Below are 13,903 nucleotides of genomic sequence, written 5' to 3'. Positions count from 1 at the left end.
TATATATATATATATGTATATATATTTCAATCTACTATATTAGGCCTTTCAATTTCCTCCATTGATTTATTTTCTATGAAGCCAGTTACACACTACTTAAACTGCCCTTTGATGAAGTTTTAAAAAATTTGGTAGTACTGGGTGCCTATTATTCTTTTTTCTTTCCAAGTTTTATTGGCTGTTATTGTTCATTTATAGTTGTAGATGATTCTACGATCTCTCTACTATCTAATTAGGGTGAAAAAAAGCTGTTTGAACTTCAATTAGACTTGCATTCGATTTATAGATTAATCTATAGAGTATTGACATCTTTACAATATTGAACCTTTAATCAAGAATGTGGTACACCTCTTCATTTATTTTAGCTAACTTTCATGTCAGAAAGTTTTACAGTTTTCTTCCAATAGGTATTTAAAATTATTTCTGCTTCATTTTATTGCTATAGTTAATGGGATTTTTACATTTTATTTTACAAGAAAGCACCATTGATTTTTTTATATATATTTATTTTTGTGACCAGTCACCTTACTGAAGTACCCTATTAAGTCTAATCGTTTTTCAGGTGATTTATTTGTGTTTTTTAGTTAGACAATTACATTGTCTGAGAGTAATGATGATTTTGCTTCTCTTTTCCAATAGTTACATCCTTTATTTATGGTTCTTACAGCACACCAACTGCATCTTGCCCAGCAGGGCTCACAACAGTGGCAATGGCTGCCGTCCCGCTCTTCTGCCCGACTCTGACGGCTGGGTCCGTCTCCAGCCATTCACCAACAAACGTGATGTGGAGACTGGGCTGCATACTCTCTTCTTACTTTTTAAGAGTCAAATCAAATTTTTATAAAGTCTGAATTCTTGTAAAATGTTTTTTAAGCACCCATCAAATAATATATAATAGGTTAAGGGAAAGTCCTCCCTTACTGCGGAGGAATATTTTTGCTTCTGTTTTCTTCCATTTTCTGCTGCCAGGGCTGGCCCCAGGGCCTCTGGTATGCGGGGCAAGTGCTCAGCCACTGAGCTGCAGCTCGGCTCTGAAGAGATTGCTCACTGCTGCATCTTCTAGTCACCGGTGCATTATTGCCTCATCAAAACACATTATTTGTATGTCATCATTTAAATGTTCCATTGAATCTTTCGTACTTGTATTTTAGTTAACATTTTATATTTCTACTGATCAGTAGAATCAATATCTCTCCCTTCCTTTTTTTCTTTTCTTTTCTTTTGCTGCCAGGAATCAAACTCAGGACCTCACACTTGCCAGGCAGGCACTATGCCACTGAGCCCTTGTTTTCTTTCTTTTATGCAAATACTATCTCGGTCAGTACTTAATTATCAGGATGATTCATGCTAATAAAGAGAAAATATAACCTGTTTTTCAATATTCTAGAACAGAATACAGGCTGTGAAAGTCTTCGGAAGCTTTTAAGGGGTTTACCCAAAAGTCACTCCACACTCAGAAACTTTGTTGAAGTAGTGCTGTTTTTTTAAATTTTATTTTATCTATCTATCTATCTATCTATCTATCTATCTATCTATCTATTTATTTATTGAGGTTCCAGAGATCAAACTCAGGACCTTGCACTTGCTACGAAGCTCAGACTTGTAGCCTCCTGTCTTAGCCTCCCCAACACTGGGCTTACAGGCATGCACCACCATGCCTGGTTTTAGGGGTCAGCACAGGGCACCGGGGCCAGTATGGCATACAAGGATTGAATCCGGGTCCTTGCACTTGCCAGGCAGGTGCTTAGAGTGCTGAGCTATGTCCTCAACCTGAAGTAGTATTGTTGTTTTTTGTTTGTTTGTTTGTTTGTTTTTTTACTAAAAAACTGGTCTATTTTATTTATTTATTTATTCTTGCTTTCAGCCTTTTTTGAATTTTCCAGATCAACTTAACACATCTTTGCCTTATGACTGACTCATAGTCAACAGCAGTGATAAAGAACAATAGAAGTGATTTTAACAACTGAGCAGTATATTGTAGTATTTTCCCCTGAATATTCAAAATTGAGAGTTCACGTTTTATGAGCTTTATCTCCCATCAAACAAGATAGTATTTTATTTTTGAGTATTTTTTCCTTCTCAGAGCTTTGTCCTTCCCATTTCTTTTTCTTTTTTTTCCCCATATTCTTATTGAGAAACAAATAGCAATGAGACAGTTTCAAACCAAATTGGTAGGACAGTTTCAATAATTAACACATTGCATACATTCTTCCTAGTGGTTAATTGCTGTACAAGATGCGGACTTGAGATCTTATTTACAAACACCATTAGAACAAATCATTCTATTCATTAAAAGAATGTAATTATATATCTATCCTAACCACTTTGAATACACAGATACAAAATGGACATTCATCGGTATACCCTTTTTTTGTTAAGTTCCATCATTTGAATATTATAGGTGTGTAAACTCAGCAAAATATTCTAAAAGAGTCCAGTAGCCCATAATAGTATTGGGTCTTCCGCTTCACTGGCAATGTCAGAAATTGTTGACCTGAGTCCCCTACAGCTCAACATAACAGCATGGCTTTACTTCTTATACTTCGTTTTTATATTTTTCTGCTGGATGGTTAAGACCAAGGTAAAGCAGGACCTATGCAACAAGAGTTGTAGCTTTTGGGTCTGATAAGGTCAGTGAAATCCCCTCAGGATTTATTCTGAGATCCTGTACCTCAGATTGTAGAACCTTTGTCAGTGTCAGCCGTGTGGATGAGTCACGACCATTCCTTGGCCAGTGTGCTCTCTGTGAAAGCCTGAGAGAATGTTCTCTCCATGTGACTCTCGTTAGGCACACTCTACATCATCGATCACTTTCCTCTTTGGCCCCATCATCTCCTTGATCAGAAAATTTGGGACACTACCCAGTTACATGATGTTACAGTTCAAGTTCTCATATGTCCTGAGTCTTAATTGACCTTGGAAGGTTAGGGCCAAAATGTTGGCTTTCCTTGCAGCCCTCCTTTTTTGAAGTAGTATTGTTAAACAAGATTAAAACTTTAATTTTTCTCATTTTGATTTCTGGCCTGTTCTGCGTTTTCTATGTTTTTGGAGAACATTTGAGAATTTGTACTTTTGTACAGACTTGCCAACCTCATGAGATCTCAGGTATTACAGTTCCATTCTCTCACTGTTTAAAATGCTTCACCTGTACATATTGTGCTCATTTCTCTCTCCTAATCTGTATAGTTGCAGGCTTCTATTTATTTCTCTGCTCTCTGTCATTTGCTTTTGGACTCCCACCCTGAGACCTCTTCCTTCCTCATGCACATCCTTGCCAGGCGCTTGTGGACCTGCCTGCTTTCTCTCCTTGCAGGCACCCAGGACCTCGAGCAGAGGTTCTCACAGCAGAGCCTGGCTAGCACTAGAGCACACCCATAACAAGTTTCCCTTCTGTTGTCCTACAGGAATCCATTTCATTCTGCCCCGCCCTCATCTGGCTCTCAGGTCACTGGTTAAATCAGCAAGCAAAGTCAGTGGGAGGAAACAGAAGTCAACAGAGACACAGAGACACAGACCAGTGCTGCAGGGCGGAGGAGCCCTGAGATACACCCTGAATCCAACCTGTCACCAGTTAGCTCTGGAGTCTCTACTCCATGCCTTGATTTCCTCAGCCACTAAGGCAGGAAGGTATTTGGGTCCCCAGATTTCTAGTCTCAGTCACTTTGAGTGTTCTGGGTCACTTATTACTCAGTTTTCCAAATTAATTATTAATAGTCAGTACTAGATTACGATGTTAATCGGTCCACAGAACAGTTTAATTTTCACAGCTATCTTTGAGACTTCTAAGCCCAGCAGCAGACAGCAGGAGATCCAACACTGCTGAATACGACATGCAATAGAGTCACTTCCAAAATGCATCGGGTCCTTCACTATAAAAATTAAATGCGCTTTGTCTCACTCTCCTAATGAAGGCACCAACAGAAGCCGGAACTGCAGCCAGAACATCTAAAGTAGCAGCGCAAGATGGAGGTCATCACATTGCCAAGCAAAGCAGAAGAACAATACCGAAGGTGACAGAACAGGCCTGACTTCTGCATTTGTTTGCTGTCAGGGTTATGATTTCTTTCAAAGGAGACCTTGAATTTCTTAATTCTGTTCTTAACACTGTCTGAGACAACAGCCTTATTTTAAGGTGACATGGTAATAGAGTTATGAATATTTAAGTTGCGAACTTTGACAGATTCAAACGGATCTCGCATTTGGCTTTTTATGCTTTACGTCGTATATTTGTATCAAGCGTGTACAAGACTCACGTTGTCAGATTCACAAATGAGTCCAATTTACCAATGTTATCCTAAAGCAGAATTCTTGCATAAGCCAGGGACATAACTGTATTTGCAATCAGAACTAATGAGAACCCCCCTTCTTCTAAGCACTGCACCCTTTCTAAGAATTGGCTCCTTCCCATCTCTACGTGGTTTCTGCTACGAATTTACATCATTGGTAACATTTCATCGATTGCTCCGGTGTCCTCCCTGGATATCCGGACTCGGAACCCTTGGGTGTTAGCCAGCCAGCCACCAGGACCAGGGGTCCTGCCCCGTGGAAAAGAACGATTTGTAGCAATAAAGAAAAAAGGCAGAGAGAAACAGAACGCAGAGCAGAAGCGGCCATGTGCAGACCACAAGGCTACAAAGAGACACCACTCTTAGACCAACTCAGACAGCTGGAGGGCTACACTGAATCCCAGAGCAGAAAAAAAGCTAAAGATGGTTACTAAGCCGCCGCCGATAGTATATGGAAACTGTGCGTAGGGCACCAGTGCTCAGGTAGGAGGAAGCTACTATGTGAACACGCACAGAATGTAGAACAGAGTGCGGACGATGAGCAGACCCAGGTCAAGATGCAGGAAGAAGGGAGTGACGGCAGAGCATGTGGCCACGAGCCAAAGACTGAGTGCAGAAGGATGTGGCTGATACCTCGGCATGTCTGAACCAACCGGGTATCATGGACACACTGTCTAATAAATTCAGCTTGAGTTTTATTTTATATCACAGTTTTAGTGACTCATAGTCCAGCACTTTTATAATCTTTATAAATACCTGAAATACCTGAAAGACAATAGCCACTCCAAAGTAACCCTACATCTTTTATTGTCTTGGGTCTCTCATTTCTTTTAACTCTGTCTTTCCACCTCATCCATCGATCAAGCATGCATACATGTACACACACACACACACACACACACACACACACACCCTTGTCACAGCTCTTCTCACACTGTCTCCTAGTACATGCGTGCATGTTTATTTTCCTAGCTGTGTTGTGCTCATCCTCATATGCCTTTAACCTGGCAGGTGACCTGTTCTACCTGGTTACTGAATAAAGATATGAGCGAATCCCTAGTTACTATGTGCTACAACAGCAGCTATCATTTTTCAATTAGTGACAGATGTATTTCAGTATGATTTTATATAGATACGGAAAAGCATAGAATTTTGTTTCTTGCTAATCTGCGGGCCATACAGCATACCCCTGTGGTAGCTGATCATAATGTATAGAAGAAGAAGAAACCACCCTAGCACACAGGTGTGTTGTGCCTCTCTGCCCATCGATGCCTGCACTGCACCCTCACTGTAAGAGGTAAGATGGGATAAAAGAAGCAGAATATTTTTTCTGAAGTTTACAGACACGCTTCACAACTCACTTAGAATGTTATGAAAGGCCAACTTTCAGACCCATGGAAGTCTGGCCACATTTCCCAGGCTGCTAGTCATACCCAGCTTCAGCTTCTTGGCCAGCGCGTCAATCTGAATAGTAGGATCAGACCCCATGGACAGGAAACAGATCAGAGGCGTCCGTGTATCACTCTCCTCCCAAGTTTTCTCCAGGTTCAAGATGACTGGTTCTGTGTACTTCTCCTCCAAAGAGTCTGCAATATACTTTCTTGCCTGAAAAACAGTACGGTCTGGGCACCAAGACCTAGAAATGAAAGCAGGTGAGAGGAAATAAACTCGTGTTGATTTTTATTCTAATTCTGAGCACACACAGAACACATTTAATTAGCAAAAGGACAACAAGCTAATTCTCCCATGAGCAGGTCTATGTAAGAGGGATGGCAAGGTTTCCTACCGCTGGATGAGCAAATTTAATCAAGTGGTTCTGGTGCGAGGCATTGGCAAGGAGTAGGGCAGAGCCAGCAACAGCACAGTGTTCTCTGCCAGCTCTGTTGGACAGCGCTGACCAACCTGCCTGCCACCGTCTGAAGCGCCACAAACGTCAAAAGTTGGTCGCAAGCTTTCATGTCACACCATTTGTGTACTGTACAGCACAGTAGGTTCTACCTGAAGACACTAAGCGAATGTGAGGAGGACCTCCTGGGCAGCTCTCCATGAGGGAAGCACAGCTGGCCCTACTTCTGTGGACTGACAGGTACAGAGCTGGCTAGGGATTTCTTTATCACCTCAGTTGGCTTTAAGCAATGGAAATGGGTATAGCTGAGGAGTTGATGTTTAGCCTTTTTGTTTTCCTTTTTGAGACAGGGTCTCACTGTGCAGTTCAGGCTGGCCTTGAGCTCACTCTGTAGCCCAAGCTGGTCTCAAACTTGCAGCGATCCTCCTGCAGCAGCCTCCTGAGTGCTGGGATTACAGACCTGTGCCACTGTGCCCACCCTGATGTGTAACCCCTAAAGCGATGCCACAGGGCAGTGATGCTCCACCTACAGCTCCCAAGCTGCATACGGAGCTAAGATGAGTGAAGCCACCCAGCTGAGACTGAGGTTGGAAAGAGTCTATGATTTTAGGGCTGGCAAGATAGATCAGCAGACTAAGTACGTGCTTAGGCAAGTGCAGGGAGCAGGATTTGATCCCTAGTACCACCTGCCAGGCCAGCCCTGCCCTTGGGCACACTGAGACTGAGCACGGTGGTGCACATCTATAATCCCAGTGCTCAGGAGGCTGAAACAAGAGGATCGCTTCAAGTCTGAGCTGCGTAGTGAGACTCTGTACCAAATACATTTTTTTAAAAAAAGTCTAAGATTTCTCAGGGTATAAAGATTACACATCAAAGCCGAAGCATGACCCTAAACCACAAGATGCTTAATAATAATAAATAATAATAATCTGTGGTATGCAGATTACTCTGTCTGTCTCTCTCTCCTCCTACCTAGCCCAGCTCACAGCACTCAGCACTCACCTACTTCCCACCACTCTCTCTCTCAGTCACTTATCCTCAAGCCATTTCCTTCTTCACAAATTAATAACACCCAGGTTTGGCCCTGGGTGGAGGCCTTTGTCCCAGAGAGCTGTCATTCTAGCTGGACTTAGGACTCCCAGACTCCTCTTTATTCTTGCCATGCATCACGCTGGAAGTGGTAGACTGGAATTAGTTTATTGCAATTTCAATAACTTGTCCATGAGATCACACACACAAAATCCCAGAGCTCTTGGTGGAAGGACTTTCCCTGTGTCTCCTGACCCCTGATCCATCTCAGATAAGCTCTACAGAGCCTTAATTGCTAGCAGACTACACTATTCACTTAACACAGCTCCAATTTTAAAATGACAGATAAAAGACACATTTGTTCCCCCTCACATGGCAGCCTTCTCACACTCTGCAGAACATGAAATTACTATTGCTGCTGTTCAGATCGCTCTCAAAGGGAGCAAACTTTTCTAAGTGTGAGACCTGATATATATTAGGAAAGACAAAAACCACTCTAAAAGAACTCTACATCTTGTATCCTCTTGGCCTCTCATCTCTTTTAACTCTACCATTCCACCTTGCCCATCAGCCATGTGTGCATACAGGTACACACACACACACACACACACACACACACACACACACACTTTTTCCAGCTCAGAAGACCTCAGAGCTATGAGATACTGAAGAAATGTGAAAAGTGAGAGAGGAGTGGGATATTCTTCCTCAATGTCCATTTCAGAATTTTGTTTTCATTTTAGTAACCAAAACAGTATTCACAAATTTCACTATGAATATTGAATATATGCAATATTCTTGTTCTTTCCCCTCAAATGAAATTGAATCTTAACTTTTAAATTCCCATACAACTTTGTGAATTCTATTTATTTATTTATTTGAGATGGTCTCGCTATGCAATTCAGACTCATAGCGATCCTCCAGTCCCAGCCTCCCCAGCACTGGGATTACAGGTATGCCGCACCACACCTGGTTTGGGCGCTGGCACCACATGCAGTACCAGGGATCGAACTCAGGTGCTTGCCAGGCAGGAGCTTAGACCAGCGAGCTATCTCCCCAGCCCCTGAATTCTCTTTTTCAAGGAAGCAGATTCAACAAAGCGATTCATTCAACAGTGAATGAATAAGAGGAATAATGAGAGCACATTTTTTTCCTTTCTTTTTTTGCTAGAAGTGCTATCATTAATACACTGTCAGAACACAGCATTTCTCTGCCATCATCACCAACATCTTTTTGCTTGGTCAGGAGACTTCCCTTCCTAAAACAAAGTTGGGAAGCACATACACCTCTTATGAAATTGCACTTATACGGGGACACAGCGAAATGAACTCATCCCGTAATGTAACGCTATGTCAGGTGGTGCTTCCAGATTTGATGCAAGCTATTCTCACCTGATAAGTAAAAGTTTGCGGCAAGTATCCAGAGAATCATTGTACCCATCAGGGATAATTTCCTCCTCTGGAGCGTCTTTATCAAACCAGTTTTTCCACCCCTTTTCATTACGTGATATCTACAAGAAACAAACCAATAAGTGAGTCTCATGTGATTGGAATCTACTGGACATTCTGAAAGAACTTAGAGGGTCTTTCTTAAAAAATTTACATATTTGGTACAGGGTCTCACGACACTGCTTGGACTCATAATAATCCTCCTGTCTTAGCCTCCCCAGGGCTGGGATCACAGGCGTGCACCCCTAGGCCCGGTCTCAGTGGGTGGCTCTGTGCATTCAGGGTGGGACCGGCATGGCGTGCAGTACTGGGGACTGAACCCAGGTCCTTGCACTTGTGCTTTTCACACAAAAAAACACAATTACAGTTTTCTTCAGAATGAATGACTTGACTAGTGTGATGACAGTAATAACTATTCCAAAGCTTTTCTGCTGTTATTCACTGAGGTTAGGACTATGTATCAACCACATAAAATGCCTGGACAGGAAGACATGCAGATAAGGTCTCTCCATCTTGGCTTCCTAGTATCTGGGGCTGAGTATTTTTTTCACGGTGGGTGGCTGTTCTGGTCCTCATAGGATATGTAGCAACATCTCAGGACTCTAATCTGCTAGATGCCAACAGCATCCCTCCCCCAGGTCATAATCACTAAAAATGCTTCCAGACATTGCCAAACGCCCCCCTCCACTGGGCTGGCACAACATTAGCGAAAGCCACTGACACTGACCATTCTGAGAACAAAACCTTCTGAATGTTGATCTCTACTTAAAAATAGCAATAGAGGACAAAATCAAAGCTTCCACTTTCCTAGAGATTCCCCACCCCACCCCACACATGAGACCACAAATCTAAGAAAGGCAGAAGTCCCTCCAAGGGCTGGTCTTGAGTGTCTATTCTCTGAGGAGCATGAGGAAGAGTTCTGGTTTTCAGAGGTAATTCAAAGGTGTCCCCTGCAGCCCCAGTGGTGTCACTATAAGTTGCACAAACTAGAATAGTGAGCCTGTGAGCCTATAATTGCTCCTCGGGAACAATCAGGCTGGATTCTTCAGACCGAGCTTGCCAGCACTTTTTAAATACAGTAGCGCCCAAGGTAAACAGCACCTGCCCATGTTGCAGACCTACGGTCAGCCTTTGACTTCCATTATTCTCACTTCTTACTCAGGCATAGGGGGCTTGAAAATGGCTCAGAGTCACCCACTGTGTGAAGAAGTCACCCCACAGACGCGGTGCAGACTTTAACAGAACAGCTACTCTTGAGATTCTGCGGCTTCAGCTTTGTCCCTAGAGCACTAGGAGATGGAAGGGGATTTCTGAAATTTTTTGTTAAGTGCTATAATTCTCTTGAAGACTCAGTGGCTCTTCCAGGGTGAAAGCCCTCAAATCTGTCTGCATGCTGCTTGAAAGGCCTCGGGGAGGAGGGCAGGGCGCCTGTCCCTTGTGCCTGTACGCTGCTGCCCATGGCGTCCCCTGCAGGCAACATGGGGGCCAGGCAGGGAGAGGTAGGTGAAATCAGACTACTCTCAGCCTACTCCACCTGCTAATCTGACTCAGAAACCAGCATGCTTTGGAGAGTCAGTGGGCTGTACCCACGATGGATGATGTGATGACCCCAGCCCCTCGTTCTCTACCTCCTCCTCCCACTCCTTTGTCAGCCTCACCTGTGGGCAGAAAACATTTCCAGGGGTTAAACAGCCTGGCCTGGGATGCCCTGGTCAGAGCCGTGCTGCTTAAGCTTATTTTTGTTTTAGTTCTTGAAAGCCACTCAGCTTGGAGAGCTTCTACTTTCTCCCTTCCCTCTCACATAGAGGCCATGGGATGGTCACGGCAGGTCGCTTGCTACCCAACTCCTGCAGGCTTCCCAGGAATGGCCTCTCCCCAGCTTTGGGGATACCAGGGGTGTAAAAGTGGGAGGAGAGAAGTAACTTAGGACAGTATAGGGAGAGCACGAGGTCAAGCCACAGCTTTGCCACGCACTGGCTGTATGACTCGGAACCTCTCTGAAGCTCTGTCTTCCTCAGCTATGAAGCACTCAGTCATCCTTCTCCTGAGGGCCAACAGCCTACTGCTTCCTAAGTAGTGACAGCCACGAGATTCCACACCACAGGGTCCTTCGCCTGTTCACAGGCAGAGGCACACAACAGAACATCCTCACAGAGGAGCCCACTTAGCAGAGGGCGGTGGCTCCAAGGGACCTTTCCCCTGGGGATGCTTGAGGGTGCCCCCTTACTCGTTCTCCAGGCAACCCAGATTATTCCCATTTAAGAGTCGTTTGGACTCAGGAGAGCAAGGCTCAGTGCCCGCCTCCACCACTCCAGGAACCCAGGGGCTGCATCCACCTCGCTGACTCCACCACGGCTCCAGGAAAAGTCCTGAAGAGACACAGCTAATGTGGGTCCCCGGCAGGATCAGTGCTCACAGCATGTGGTTTGGCCAACCTGTAATCTAATATGCCAGCCACCAGCAAGCACACAAAGAGAGGATTATCAGCAATGGCCACTGGGATGCCACCTGGAGTTATGACCAAGAATCCCCAGGGAAAAACAAGTATACTGTGAGTTGCAGAACTGCTTTCCATTGACAGCTGATGTGCAAACAAACTTGCAATAATCAATTTACATCTTTAAACATGGAGGAACTACAATAGGAAATCAGTACCCAATTCACCACCTTCACCATTTTATATTTGTACCGCTAAAATGACTGTTCTGTTTAAAGAAGGACTTTAATCTCATTTGTCTCCAACTCAAATGTGTACAAAGTACTTAACTGGAAGAAGAAGTAAAAATTAAAAGCATCTCTGTGCTACAATGAAAGGATCCATCTACTTTGTCAGCTTCTGATCATAACTTCGGAAGGTTCATAAAAGCATCACACCTCCACCACAGAGGAGGAAAGAAATTCCCTGTAACCAGGAAGAGGCTACCTCTGAGGTCCATCTGTCCAAGGATACCCTAGACAGCCACAACGCCTTAAACCCACACTTATTGTCTAGACATCCTTGTGGGGAAGAAAGGAATTTTCCAGAAGGATTCAGTTCAAATGTCCTGTCTGGATGTATTCGTGTTTATAGAACTGTGCTTTTTACCAGAACTCAGATACCTGGTTCATAATTTCTGCAAACTGTGGAAGTTTACTCAGCTCTACAAGATTCAGCCAGGTCATGTCCAGGATCCAGCGGAATGGTTTGGGAGGGCAGGCTTTCAGGTCCAGAGCGGCGCCCCCTGGGGAAAATCACCGTCACACAGTGTGAATCAGGTCAGCCTGTACTGCGTTTCCAGACATTTATTTTCCAAATAATAAAAGTGAGATAACCATATTACATAAAACATGGGAAAATTGGAAAATAATCATATTACAGAAAACGTGGTTATCTTTTTTGGGTCCATTTCCTTCATGCCTTAGTGTTGTATTTACTGATTTACACCATCTTATAAAAGACGACAGCAACCTTTTGTCTTGTTTCCCTGTTTCTCAGGGGGTTGTGGTTGTTTGCTTTAAAAAAATTTTTTTAGCAACCTGAAATTTACAAATTTTGTATCAATGAATAGGTTGATCTTTTCATGTGTGGTTTTTATAATGACTTCTTAGTCATTAGCCTCCCAGGCTTTTGATATTCAGTACTATTTCTTACCAAGTTAAAAAAAATGAGTAAACAGAGGGCTGGAGGAAGGAAAGAAGAGAAAGAGGGAGGCATAGGGAAAGAAAGAAGGTAGGGATATCATATCTAATGGAGATTTTAAGGGTTTTCAAATCATTTATTCTACAATATTTCTTGAGCACTGCCTGTGCAGCCACATAATCCGGGCACTGGGGAGACACAAGAAAAGTCAAGCACAGCTCCTGCCCTTGTGGAGCTCGTAGGCTAGTAGAGAGTGTGTTTTTGACTCAGGTCATATTTCAAAGCAAATTACAAGTTAAATGAACATCCCCAAGGTGAACATATTCCAGCCAAACACATGATTATATTTACAGTGTCTTCAGCAGCGTGGTCTCATACTCCCAGCTCCACTGTTATTTAATTCAGATGTATGCAAAACAGTGATTCCTCTACTTTTTTGTGGTCCTCCTTAAGAGCTCATCAAACTCTTGCACTTTACAAATAAACCCCTGGGTAAGAAAAGATGGGGCAGGGAGTATAGATCTCTCTCTCTCTCTACCTCCCATCTAGCATTTTCCTTCAAAAGGGTACAAACGGAGGTACTTTTCCATGTGGACTCCTTTGTTTCATGGGGAAGAACTTGAGGGTCAGCTGCGCTGAAGGCTGCAACTTCAGAACATCTGGGCCCATCCCTTCCCCTCACGGTCCTGCCCCCTCAAAGCTGATGCTAAGACTGCCAGGGCAATCGCTGCCGACAGCCACCTGTACACTCCCAGAGTCCCCTCTCTGCCAGAGACCAACTCATCCCTGTCATGGTTGGTTGTTTCCAAAGAAATGTTTCAAGCAAGCATAAATTTTGGAGATACCAGGAGAGGACAGCTAAGCTGCCTTGGTGTCTTCAAGCACATGGTACACTCAGACCAAACCAGAACAGTTAGCAGCTCCCCAGTTCCCCCAAAGATCCTGGCTCTACCACTTACTAACTGCATACACTTGGACAAGAAGAACTGCCTCTCTCAGTTCCCTCACACATCCATTGGGTATATGACCTCTAGATTAGTTGCCGCAAGGATTAAATACATTAGCTTAGGTAAAAATCTTGGCCCCGACTAAGAATAAGAGTAAGATAAGAGAACCAGTCCTAGCCCAGGTCCGGTGAGTGTGTGGAGAGCTTCCTGTTATACTGCGCCGGTGGGACCAGTCCCAGCCCAGGCGCAGCGTGGGCCGGACCCTCTCCCACGCCCTCGGGCTGCCCCCCCATCACTCCGCAGTACCTCCCCCACCCCGCCCGCCGAGTAGGAATTTCTGCCGAGTTCCGGGAACCCCCAGAACCAGTCCTAGCCCAGGTCCAGTGAGTCTGTGGGAGAGTTTCCTCTTCCCCCTACTTCACCTTGCCCCCTCCAGGCACAGCTCAGGCCTGGCATACATGCCTGAGGTGTAACTCTGCAGCTGAAATCCCTGCAGAAAGTGTAGTCCAGGAGCAGAACATCTTGCCACAGGGGCACAACATATACATCCTCAAGGGCAGCAGCAGGAAGGAGCTGAGCACAGCAGCTAGACCTAAGCCAGACGCAGTTGGATAAGTCCAAACTTTGTAGAGCTGCACCTGAACTTCAGTACGTGTGAAGGTTATAACTACAGCAAAGATCTACAACAAAGGGCAGAAGACAGTGCTACACAAAATAACGAGAAGGAA

General features: G+C 44.2%; 1 protein-coding gene across 1 annotated transcript in view; it reads right to left on the bottom strand.

The window, feature by feature from the left end:
* Dnah8 (dynein axonemal heavy chain 8) overlaps positions 1-13,903 on the bottom strand; it is a 313,541-nt gene that overhangs the window by 73,386 nt on the left and 226,252 nt on the right. Inside the window, exons 79-81 of the mRNA XM_004624185.2 lie at positions 11,709-11,830; positions 8,553-8,671; positions 5,720-5,922 (exon numbers count right to left, since the gene is read on the bottom strand). Coding sequence (XP_004624242.1) covers positions 5,720-5,922; positions 8,553-8,671; positions 11,709-11,830 — 444 coding nt within the window. The remainder of the gene's footprint in view (positions 1-5,719; positions 5,923-8,552; positions 8,672-11,708; positions 11,831-13,903) is intronic.

The sequence above is a fragment of the Octodon degus genome, unplaced genomic scaffold (genome assembly GCF_000260255.1).
Source record: "Octodon degus isolate 3935 unplaced genomic scaffold, OctDeg1.0 scaffold00005, whole genome shotgun sequence".
Classification (NCBI taxonomy): Eukaryota; Metazoa; Chordata; class Mammalia; order Rodentia; family Octodontidae; genus Octodon; species Octodon degus.
Note: the sequence above shows the minus strand (reverse complement) of the source record. Positions and strands in the feature narration are given on the sequence as shown.